We start from the raw sequence: 13,121 nt of genomic DNA, 5'->3' as shown, positions 1-13,121 counted from the left end.
TCTTATGTAGCCTATGTGATTAATCAAATTTATGTTAAAGTGATGAAAAAATAAATGGTATGTAAGGGGATATTTCCTTTCACGAGCAATGGCAGGCCAAAGGGTTAAATCATTCAATGTGTGGAATTTCTTTCACTGGCTAAAGAGCACTGCAAAGACCAGTCAATCAAACAGCAAATACACTTTCAAGCACCACGTTCATTCTCTTTGTGTGTTGACCCTTGACCTTAGTCGGTTAATCTTGACATTGGTGTTGAGTAGTGGTTCTGTTTAAAAGTACGGTAGCGATTTATTTTATTGTCTGTTAGCCATGGGTAGAAGCGAAGTGACGATCAAACAGCATGCCGAAAGTCACAAATCGGGACATTTTTATGTATGGATACAGATGGTCTATACTGATGTGCCGACACTGCAATTAAAAACTTGAAGAAGAAAAAAAATGTTTTGCAGGCCTTCCTTTGTCTTCACAGCACTTCTGTGCATTTGGGCCTCTACGAACAGTGTCAATGTAGAGTTTTTTTAGCAAGTACAACATAATTGTAACTGATAGGCGGTCTCAAATGAAGGAGGACACCTTTTAAATAATTGGCATGTTGTACTTAAATCATCATTGAAATTCTTCTTCCTTGTAGGTATGTTGTACGGTGATAAATAAATACGTTCACAATAGTATTTTTCTCTTTGAAATTGTGTTTGTAAATTTGAAAATAAGCATATTCCTGTGTGTTCGTTAGTACTTCTTGCAGTCTTATGTTGATGTTTGTCTTATTTTCCATAGTGAATTCAAAACTGCACGACGAGCAATGTGTGATTAAACAGTATGATTTTACTCCCAACTGTTGTGTGTGCAATTTAGCAAATTATGCCTATTTTTAACCAATTTGCTACAAAACGCTAAATTTGAGAAGTTTAGATGCTACAAAACACTAAATTTGAAGATCAAAACGCTAAATCTCTGATTTTTAAATGCTATAAACCACGAACTCTACTTATGTGTTAGGTTGGTGGTTTCTAGCGCAGCTTTTTGTTTACGCCCGTAGCGAACATTAAACTCAGTCACACTGAATTATTGACCGGCAGTTCTGTTACGATGTTGTTCAGCATATTTTATCACTTTGAGTTTTTTTTTTTTTTCTAGTTGCTTTACGTCGCACTGACACAGATAGGCCTTATGGCGACGATGGGACAAGGAAGGGCTAGGAGTGGAAAGGAAGCGGCCGTGGCCTTAATTAAGGTACAGCCCCAGCATTTGCCTGGTGTGAAAATGGGAAACCATGGAAAACCATTTTCAGGGCTGCCGACAGTGGGGTTCGAACCTACTATCTCCCGAATACTGGATACTGGCCGCACTTAAGCGACTGCAGCTATCGAGCTCGGTACTTTGAGTTTAAACCCAGCCGTGTAACTCCCGCATTTCTCCATAACTCAAAGATCGACCTACACAAGAAAACTTAACTGAGAAACAACAATGAAACCTGAAGACAGAATACTGGTACTTGTTGACAATACAACAGATGGACAATACAACAGATGGACAATACCTAATGACTGGATAGGGAAACACTTCCAGTTCATGTGATCAGCTCTGCCGGACGGGTAGTGATAAGCATATTGACAAAGGCGGAAGAGTGAGAGAGATGGCTCAGTGTGACTGATTGGCTAGGAATACGGCCCTACGTCAGAAATTAATGCGAGTTATGTGCAGGGATTTTTTCCCTTCAATTTCAAATGTTAAAAATGGAGTGTGAGATATACGTGTTAACGAGTAGTATGCGAGCAAATACGGTATATTATACAAAATGCAAATGTTCTTGAAGATCATGAGGACATGCAATACCAGGTGATTTTCACTCATTCACCCAAAATTAATAACAGTTTATTCCTTTATCTTCACAGTTGGAGTCAAGGTATGCTTACAAGCGAGAGGCCACACCAGCTGGTATGACAATCAGATCAGCATTCACTTTCTCACCCATTCTTCTTGACTTATAATAATTATTTTAATGTTATTGGTATCAACGTGTCTCACAGCTTCATCAATGCTCCTGGTCACCTACTTAATACTCTTAAACCAGTGAACTGTTAAGTTCACTTGACCACCACCCTTTAGCACAATAATTAAATATCACATCCTGAGGACCTTTATGTGGAAGTTGAATTTTTCTTCTCAAAATTAAACAGGAGGCTGCTTTCTGCCATCGCCCACATGCATAACATAACTGTGATTCTTAACTTTTCATTTCCCAAACCTGTTGTCTGTTTAGGTCCAGCTCAAGATGGTTGTAGTAACCATAAAATATTATTTCACTTTGGTTGCATGGTTATCTACTACTTGCATATCTTCTACTAATACACCAAATTTTAGTATTTTTTTCTTCATAGTTACACCTATTGAATTACCTAGATGGCCCTATATGTAAACATTCAAACAAACATTCTTTTTAAGAACGCCAATGTCAGAGAAATAGTCTCTAAAACTTTGCATGCATAAGGTACTAACAAAACTACCAATTCCTTACACGATTTCAAAACATATACACTAGCACCAAAAATTGTAAACTTACTTTAAGAAAACCATCATTCTTATTCTATTAGGCAGCAGATTAGTAATATTTCAATGAAATCAAAATACAATTTTTGCAACGGGACCTAAATGGACAAATAGTGCAGCATTAAATAAATCAGAAATCCAACAAATCTTAATTTAGTATCAGCTTCAAGAATATACAGAGAATTTCAGAGGCAAGTTTAAACTTACTGATAATAGTTCGTATCACCATACTCTAATGGTAAAAGGTTAACCAAATGATTACAATAAAGATGCTATAATGCACAGTAACTAACCCGATAAAGATATCCATACCCATCCAACCAGTCCTTGGACTTAAAAAACAACGCATACATGTAGGCTAGAGGACCTCGTGTGCCTGATGACTCGGCAGTACTGCTATGTACAGCCCATAGGTAGCAGAAGTTACGAGGGTCATCAGATGGCTCTTGGAAACCAAGATGGACCACAGGTAGAGGATCAACCATTAATGAACTGGTGTAACTGGAATCATACAAAATAACATTAGGAATTATTAAGCAGTATTAGAGTTCATCATTCAAATATACATGACAGGAAGAATGAATGCATCTGACAGAAAATGTACGAGAGAAGTTAACACTCTGATTGCACAGGTGAAGGAAGCTTTCTCAAATAAGAAATCTCTACTAATATAAGACCATCGGCATGGAGGTACGAAAACACTTCGTGAAAAGTTTTGTAAAATGTTTTGTAAGCTATGGGTCAGAAACATGGGATTTGTAAAAAGCAGAAGTGATTGTACTGGCATAGAATACCTCTGAAGAAGAAATAGCTTCGTTTGCCACTTCCTTATAATACTGATTAGTGCACCACCCTGTGTGAAGGGTGCACCTACAGTGCAATATATAGACAACATTATAGGCAAGCACACCCACTGACCCTTGAAGCTGTTGGACAAAGAACAGAAACACTTGGACGACTTGCATATTACCCACCAACCTTAGTGTTGAACTGAACAAGGAGAAGACAGTTCATGCAGTGAGAGAAAGTGTTCTAAAACATATTTACCATCTATGCTTAGGACAGATGCAATTTTACGAAGGCTGTTTAATAGTGGCAACATGTACACTAGAAAACGTAATCAGTGTTTCTCTAATGTGCACATATTAGGATGGCATCCAACCTACCACACAGTAAATGGAATCAACCATCAATGTGCTGTGCTGCAAAGGATAAAGTTGTCTGTGAGGAAACCCACCAAACTATTAGTATACAAGATGTTCTCAAAACAGAAACTGGATTGAAATTGAATGAACCCATAGCTGAAAAGCGTGACTGTACTATGAAGGTCTGTGTGAGGTGTGTGGGGATCCAGCATTGCCTTACAGAACCATGGCACGTTGGGTCAAAGACTTCAATGACAGGCAACAATGGATGGCCAACATACCATGCCCGAGTCATCCTGGCATCAGTGACTACAATATGGAGCTTGTTGGTGTGTTGCTGGAAATGGATAGAACCTAGACAGTTTGCGAGTTAGCCTGAGATACAAAATGCATAAGACTTTCTTATCCTGAAAGACTGCCTCAGCATTAGAAAAAAATGCATCATGATCGGTTCTGAACAATTTGAGAGAATTACAGAAGTGCCAATAATATGATGCTGTGCAAAACTCACTTGGAGCGCTATGAGCACAAAGGAGATATTTTCCAAAACCAAATCATGATTGATGAGACATGGGCCTGATCATACGAGCCCAAACTGAAAAATCAATCAAATGAATGGCATAACTACGGCTCCCCACAAGTTGAAAGTACATTAGAACCATGGTTGGAAAAATACCATGTTCTTTCAATTAAGAAAAAAAATAAAAAACAAACAGATTCTTTAGTTTAAATCTAGTTCTAGATTTTTTAAAAGTTTAAATCAGGTTTAATTTCAGAATTCTCAACTCAAAGAGAGGTACATAATAAGTTATACCAGGGCCTCTCAAATGCCCAAAATCTCACGCGTGCAAACAGTGGTGCAGAGTTCCTGTGCACAGTGCATTGGTTCCACTTGTCTCGGCTCGGACCAACGCTTCGCCTCTGGGCTACTCGGCTCAACTCAGCTGGGATTTGGAGCACTACGGAGCAAGTAAAGAGGAGGAAGACAGGCGGAGTGAGCGAGACAGGCATGGGGAAGACAGAGACAGCGCTATTGCTCCAAATCGAGGAGTGGGGGTCTGCACTCTGGGCAACCAAGCGAAGTCGTCTTTTGCACCGTGCACAGTGCATGCACCCTGAGAGGGCCTGAGTTATACTCTTGTTCAATATTAAGTTTTACTGGCAAATTAAATGCTGAATTACAAATTATGGTATTCTATTTTCAGAACTCCAGTCACCAGTGTAATTATTTCATACAAAAATATTGCTTCTGTAATAAAAAATATATTAAAGCATAAAACGACTACTGATATTTACACAATATTAAAACTAAACCTTTAACCTCTTAACCGGGGTGTTTTCATTGAGAAACGAAACATTCGTAGCAGAGAATATGACCGAGAACTAGTTAATTTGTCACGCCCATTATCATGATATGGGTAACGAGTTACCTCGTCACGCCCATTACTCTTCTACGAATGACGAAGTAACTCGTCCCAACCATTATGCGCTTCCGCGAATGACGAAAGAACTCGTCCTACCCATTATGCATTCATGCCTTCGCGGAAACAAGTCCTGTCCGTTTTGACGTAAATATGTCTTATGGCTGATCGTCATCTAAAAATCTGCATTACATAAGTTAGCGTCACAAAATGTGTGAAGGTAGTGGCAACCATGCAGGCTGTGATGTAAGGTATGGTCAGATAATGTTACCTAGCAACCATGCAGGCTATACCTTATGACTGGTGGTTATCTGAAATTAGCAGCTGTTGATGGATGGCCATGACCAAGAGACATATTTATGATCATTTGATTTTTGCAAAGGAAAAAGTGGTTTCTTTTTGATTTGCATTTGGTAATTCAAACCATATTTCAATATTGCATTTGATTAGACTTCTTGAAATTACATTATAATACTACATCTGACAACTAATAAAACAATGCCACTGTTGTAATGAAGTACATTATCATTATACTATGTGAATTTTTCTTGTAACAATACAGCAAGAAAAGCAGTAAAAACTAAAGTACTATACTGTACATGTTTCAAAAATAATTGTAAGACAATCTTCAAAATCATTTTCTTCAATGAGTCTATTTATAATGGTACAGATGCAAGCTCAATGTGAGATTTGCAACTTGAGCTTTTCTCCCTAACCAAAAAGCTGTCATCTAATTCGTCATCTAAATCAGTAAGATGAATAGTTTCTTCATTCCAACAAACATTTTTAGCAATTATGTACAGAAGGAATTGCAATTAAATATTCAAGTGCAGTGTGGCACAGCAAGTCTGGAACCTATTGACATCTATAAAGTGATCACAGAACTACACTTAGCAACAAAAAGGGGTGAGATAACAAGTACCAACCAGCAGATTACAGTTTTCGAACGCTCTAGACGAGTTAACTTGTCATTACCCAATTGAGTAACAACTATTGGGAGACAATTTAACTCAACACACCTGGTTAAGAGATTAAATACAATAGAGTTCAAAGACAGGTTTGAGAATCTTCATAAAAAAATTATAAAAACAAATTTTATTACAAACATCAAGAATGCTCCAAAATTTTTGGCAACAGATATTGGTCCAGTAGAAAGAGTAACGAAATTCAAATATCTGGGAGAAATAGGCCCTGTGAAAACAACAGAAGTACGGAAATTAACATCTAATGATGAAATATATAGGAACATAGAAAACATAACAGAAACAATAATAAAAAGAAGATTGCAATTTTTCGGACGTACTTACAGAATGAATGATTCCAGATTAATAAAAAGGGTCTTCCAAGTACCTTTGGGACAAAAAGGCAACAACTAGCTGGATTCAAGAAGTAAAGAAAGATTTAGAAAGAAATAATACACGAGAAGAAACGATGGACAGAGAAATGTTTTGAAAGAAGGTAGTAAGTATGGAAGGCTTCCTAGGAAGACTGAACAAGAAGCCTGGTGCGAAGTGGTCCGAGGACAGAAGGAAACAGCATAGTGAAAGGATGAAAGAACATTGGAAGGAGCGGAAGAGAAAACAACAAAGTATGAAGAACTGAACTGAAATTGTCACGTGGCCCTTAGCAGGCCTCATCGGAAAAGAAGAAGAGGAGTTCAAAAGGCAGTAAAGGTACAGTGTGTGAATTATATTGCTTATGAATGATTTAAGCAAAAAGATTAAATTACTTTATGTATAAACGCTATATCCAGTTTTTCCCTCTGTTCACATTTGCATGTCATTATTTGATCCTTTAAACAGATTCATAAGCTTAGAGGCTTTCTCTGTTGTATCTTATGGCTAGCCCGGATTCCAATCCATCAGCATTCTTGCGTTCTAATATAGTTGAGTGAGATTTCCTGAAGTTTTGGATATCACATCACGTTTCTTGCAATGTGCCAGGTGTTCCTTATCCATTTTGCTTCCAGGGTCATGACAAGGTGTGCATTTTACAGATCTCACGATGCCGATTCGTTTCTGATGAGCTGCGATACAGTTGTGGCCAGTGTTAAGTCTGAAGAAAGCTAAGGCTTCTCTTCTTGGTTTTACTTTATACTGATCCCACTTGGCATCAATATCCTTCCATAATTTGGTTTCTGCTGTTTTGTTGGCTATTTCTTCATGCCTGTTTTTAATAGTATTTTTCAGAATTCGTTTTGCTGACATAAAATCAATCTGACTGGCAGGTTGTTGTAGTGTGGTACCTTTATTGGCTAATCTGTCTACCTCTTCATTACCTGTTATTCCAACATGAGAAGAAATCCACTGAAATTATATCCGTTTGTGGAGTCTTTGGAGGGTTTTTATCATACATAGAATTTCTTTCATTTCTTTATTTTGGGACTTATTATTTGACGAGACAGCTTGGATGGCTGCTTTTGAATCTGTAAGGATAACAAATTTTTGGTAATCATTGTTTCTGCCTAATAAATGTTGTAGTGCATGGGAAATTGCTTTTATCACTGCATCAAAATTTGTTTGGTTTTGGCGTACTAGGAAGTGGAGTGAGAAGAGAGACGAATGTGTTCCTGTCCCAGTTCTGTTTTCCTTGTCCTAAGAGCCATCTGTATACATTTTTAGCCATTGATTAGACAGATATCTTTCTTCTATTGTACAGAGGGCCAGCTGTTTTAGATCATATGGTGAGCAGTCTTTCTTGCAGGTCTCGTCTAGCAAAGTAAGATCTGCAGTCACTTGCATATATTCAATGGGGTTGACTGGCATAGAGTGGTTCATGTTTTATTTGCAGCTTGCTCTTATTAATATATTCTTTGGTGAGACTCCAAGGATCTTTTGGGTTTTAAGATTGGGGCTAGTTCCTGGTTTTTTGGCCCAGGTCATTTGGGGAAGTCTTTGTAAGCTGAGATATGCATTGGCTGTTTGTTGGCTTTCTCTGTGTTAAACCAATAATGTCCATTTGAATGTAATTACCTAAAAGATGAATATATTCTTTTGATACCTGCTGAAAAACCCTGTACTGTAAGTAACTATTCAATAAAACAATGTCATTAAATTTCTGTACCTGAGAAGCAAAAAGGCTTATGTCCAACGTTTTTAGCAATTATGCACGGAAGAAATTCCAATTAATGCTAGAACAGCAGCTGGGTCATTTTTAATCCAGCTGTTAGTTCTTTATTCTCTATACTCTGCAAAAAAAAAAAAACACCTATTTGTAGCAAGTGTACACAGCCAATGGATATACCAGTACCTGCGCTGGATATTTTTTTGAAACTTAATACTCATAATGTATTTTGATGTAGAATATTAACCATGCAAATAAGGATTGACCCACTTTGCTGAGCACAATGAGTCCAGTAATAAGCCCCTGCTCCTATGACACTGTGAATGTGCAGTATAGCAAGAAAGGCTTCCATCTCCTCAATATTTAGGACCATTCATCTGACATCAGTACACACGATGTACATTATACTGCATATAGTTTATTTGTAGGAATGGCACTTCACACACGCACGCGTTGAGAATACATAATATTCCTTGGCTGTACACATGCTACAAATATTTATTTTCCTTTTGGCAGAAAATAGCGTTCTAGCGTTAAATATTGAGGTGCAGTATGGCGCACCTAGTCTGGAACCTATTTATATAAAGCGATCACAGAACTACTGTACACTTGGCAACAAAAAGAGATGAGACAGGTCCCACCCACATAAGCCCTTTTGCTTCTCAAGTATGGATTTATCAATCTCATTCTTTTGACACTTTCAACACTTGTAGGTTGTAACCTGTGATGTGACTTCTTTCGCAAAACTCACTCTTGGAAAGGCAACATTTTTGACTGAAACATTACAACTGATGGAAGAAATTAACTTGATGAATCTGTTTACTTGGCAAATCCAAATGTCATTCCTTTGACTTTTTCACCACTTGTAGGTTGTAACCTCTGATCAGACTTCTTTTGCAAAAGTATCTCTTGAAAGGGCAACATTTTTGACAAACTTTACAACTGATAGAAGAAATGAACTTGTTAATTTTGCAAATTCAAATGCTTTTTTCTCCTTTTAACTTAAATCCAGTGCTGAATTCTTTCCTTTGGATCCAGCATGTAAGCTAAGAAATGAGCTGGTGTTATAGTCCTATTATATCTGTTTTTGAATTTTTGTGTAACATGTTTGTTCTTTGTAGCATCAAATTCTATTTGAAGACACTTCCACTAATTTTCTGACTTGGAAATAGAAGAGTTGTTTTTGCGAACAGCATCAAGAGCAATGGCAATAGGCTTCAAACGATTGAGCATATCCTCTATGTTATATTTTAAACCAAATTTAAAAAAAATTGTGTTTGTACTGCTTTGTCAATAGTTTTATTATTTAATTTTCAAATACATGGTAAACTAGTAGTGTTTCTCAATTACTGAGCTGAAACTTTTCAAGTGGGCTATTTAATTTAAAATACATTGCCATATTGTTGTCATGTCATAATATCTGATTTTTACCAGGTTTCCAATGGACTTGCATTAAATTTTGTCTGAAATACATAGTGTTTATATATATATACACTATATATATATATATGTATATATATACACTATATATATATATATACACACTGTACAAGAAAACATAACGGCAAAATAATACTGCCTTGTGCGACCGTCCTCTTACAGGATCAAATAAAGTTCACCTACTCTAATTTTCTGAGTTCTATTTTCTAGAAATTTAGACACCCATTCAACCACTCTTATCCAGTCTAATATCCCTCACTTTTGTTGGTAATCTCCCATGATCTATCCTATCAAAAGTCTCGGACAGTTCAATAACGATACAGTCCATATGACCTCCTGATTCTAACATATCTGCTATATTTTGCTAGAAACCTACACCAGTTGAGCTTCACTAGAATAACCTTCCCTACACCCAAACTGCCTTCCATCGAATCAAACAGTAATTTCATGAATCATGTCTAATATAATCAGAAAGACTGCTTTCCCAGAGTTTACAAACCACACATCATGCTGAGTGGCCTGTAATTACCCGCTTTAAGTTTGTCACCCTTTCCTTTTACAATGAGGCTACTATTACAACTCTCCATTCACTTGGTATCGCTCCTTCATCGAGTCCAATATAATTTGAACACCTCTGTACATCACCTCTTTACACTTCGTTGGTACTTCCTCCACACCCAGTTTCTCACACACCAATAGAATGCATTTCCCTGCTGAATCCTTGTACCGATATCCACGTCCAGCCCTTTATCCTGCATCAGTTTGCTTCCCACATACTTGAAGCTCTCCACAATTACAAGGGTTTGTTCACTTCCTGTTCTCCACTAGTCAATATCATTGTCTTACTAATCTCCACGCTGATTTTCATTCAAATAATTTCAATAATCTCAATCAATATGTAATGTTGCCCTTGTATTTCCTCCTGCTTACTCCACAAACCACAATATCATCTGCAAACAGCATTACTTTCAGCTCCCTGTCCCCAAATTTTACCTTTTCTCCTTCACAATTTCGTCCATAACATTTATAAATAACAGTGGTGACAGCACGCTTCCTTGTTGCAGTCCAGTTTCATTCCAAAATCAGTATTCTCCCCACATGTCTATTCACCACTACAACAATTTTTATACAATGCTTGCACACATTCTATCACTTGTTTCCCAAATCCTGTCTGTCGTTACATTACCTTCCATAACTTTACACTGGATACAATAATACTCTAAACCTTTTTAAATCAACGAATGTGATCACCATATCTTTTCTGCATTCTGCATTATACTCAAGATGGGATGCATCGTTCATCTTCCATTTCTAGTAACAGTCCTTCTACCATTCTTATCTTTTCTTTTTAGTAGCCTTACTAATATTTTTGCTACCTGAGATATATGGGTGAATTTTTTTTTTAAATTTGCTTTATGTCACAAAGACACGGATAGGTCTTCTGGTGACAATGGTAGTGCTAGGAGTGGGAAGGAAGAGGGCAATGGCCTTAATTAATGTACAGCCCCGGCATTTGCCTGGTGTGAAAATGGGTAACCACAGAAAACTATCCTCAGAAATGCCGACAGAGGGGTTCGAACCCAATATCTTTTGAACGCAACCTCACAGGTGCACAACCCTAACTGCATGGCCAACTCACTTGGCGAATGCGATTTTTCACTTCTTAAATACAGTAGAAGTACATTACAGCGAGAATTCATAACAGCAAAAAATATACTCACTATATTGGATTCTTGTTATATCAAAATTTTTGTAAAAGTCAGGAAAACACCCACCCACACACACGAATATTGATATCAAATGGAAATCAGTTTCTTCAAAACTTGCGTTTTCGCAGCTTTCCATTATGGCTTACTCTTTAGCTATTTTTCTAATTCTAATTTTCTAATTTTGTGACAACGTGAATACGTATGTTAAATTTCATTCTGAAAAATTGGAGTTGTATTACTGCAGTGGCTTCTGTGGTAAAAATTTCATTTATATGTACCTTATATGTACAGTATCATGAAAACATTTCAACCGCCAGTACAGTTACGATAACATTGCTATAAATTTAGGCCTACATGAGAATAGCCTTTCCAAAATTTAACACGCAATATAATACAATGAAACCTTATTAGTGCGTTCCTCATTAAGACAATTTCTCGCTCAGAAAGTCCCGATTCACGTCATGTTATATCTATAAAAAATACCTCGCTCATGGGGTCACAAAAAAATCAATATTACTGGTTCATACAATCATATTTTTCCTACCCCAGAAAATGTTCTTTGTCATCCCTTGTGAAAGGAACGTGATTTCCAACACAAGTTAGAACCCTCACCACACGAGGCAGGTAGGAGACAGTTGCACAAAAATGGGAAATGGCCTTGAATTCCTGAGCATTACATGGTAAATTACACCATTGGGAAGCAAGCCATTAGCCTCAGGAAAGTTCAATTTTGCTCTTCGGTTTACATTGATATTGCTGAATAATTGACTCACTAACCCCTTAAGTGGGGAGCTCGATACACACTAGCTCACTCTCAGGTGGGGAGCGAATTCCCTGATTGAAGAAAATATTTAATTACTTGGTTAAAAAAGACTAAAATGAACTACAGAAGAGCCAAAAGAGAAATATTTACAAGTATTTACTTGAATATAAGGAGTTTAATTGTTGAAAAATTTGATTATTTTAATTTTTCAATACTTTGTGCAAAAACATACTAAGTGCTTTCACACTGTGAAATCGAGATTGCTTCTTCCTAACAGCAAAGCTCTGGTTTTTGTTTATAGAGTAACTTTCGCCTGAATATTTTAGGCAGTTTACTATCAATCTCTGCCTGTAAATAAATGTTTCTGTAGATGTAAATTGTAATTATCAAAGTTTACATGTACTTAAAAGATATACAATGGAATAAATTATAAAAACCACAAAATTTTCTGTTATGTTGGTTAGCGGTTTCGAGGGATCAAGTTTATATAGCCTCCCTACAATTCATAAGTGACATAAATGGACTATATTACACTACAAAACAGGTAATATTAACATTATTTACAGTCTTCACAGTGTTATGTCTTTTACAGCTGTTCATTATGATACACACGAAAGCAGGTCGTGTTATATAACTGTCTCGCCTTCGCATAATTTATATAATTCCATTCCGAAACGCGATCGTTTTCTTGTTATGTAAACTTTCCACCCTAGCCACCCTTTACATAGCAAGAGGTTCTCATCAATTGACATTTTGCCATCAGGGGTATAAGCTTCCGAAAATTTTGCTAACAGGTGGTCAAATACTGGATTTATCTCATATACTTTGGGAGGAAGTTGTGCATTATTCACCGCATTGTCAGATATATGTAAAAAGCTGTGAAGGAAAATATAATAATAATAATAATAATAATAATAATAATAATAATAATAATAATAATGTTATTGGTTTCAAGTCCCACTAACTACTTGTACAGTTTTCGGAGACACTGAGGTGCCGGAATTTAGTCCCGCAGGAGTTCTTTTGCAT

At 36.8% G+C, this 13,121-nt stretch overlaps 1 protein-coding gene across 1 annotated transcript in view; it reads right to left on the bottom strand.

Annotated features, from left to right (window-relative positions):
• The window catches only part of LOC136875909 (protein ELYS), a 194,817-nt gene extending 185,404 nt beyond the window's left edge, over nt 1-9,413 (bottom strand). Inside the window, exons 1-2 of the mRNA XM_068228248.1 lie at nt 9,343-9,413; nt 2,845-3,052 (exon numbers count right to left, since the gene is read on the bottom strand). Coding sequence (XP_068084349.1) covers nt 2,845-3,052; nt 9,343-9,413 — 279 coding nt within the window. The remainder of the gene's footprint in view (nt 1-2,844; nt 3,053-9,342) is intronic.
• Between the last annotated feature and the right edge of the window lie 3,708 nt (nt 9,414-13,121).

This window comes from Anabrus simplex, chromosome 6 (assembly GCF_040414725.1).
Source record: "Anabrus simplex isolate iqAnaSimp1 chromosome 6, ASM4041472v1, whole genome shotgun sequence".
Taxonomy (NCBI): domain Eukaryota; kingdom Metazoa; phylum Arthropoda; class Insecta; order Orthoptera; family Tettigoniidae; genus Anabrus; species Anabrus simplex.
Note: the sequence above shows the minus strand (reverse complement) of the source record. Positions and strands in the feature narration are given on the sequence as shown.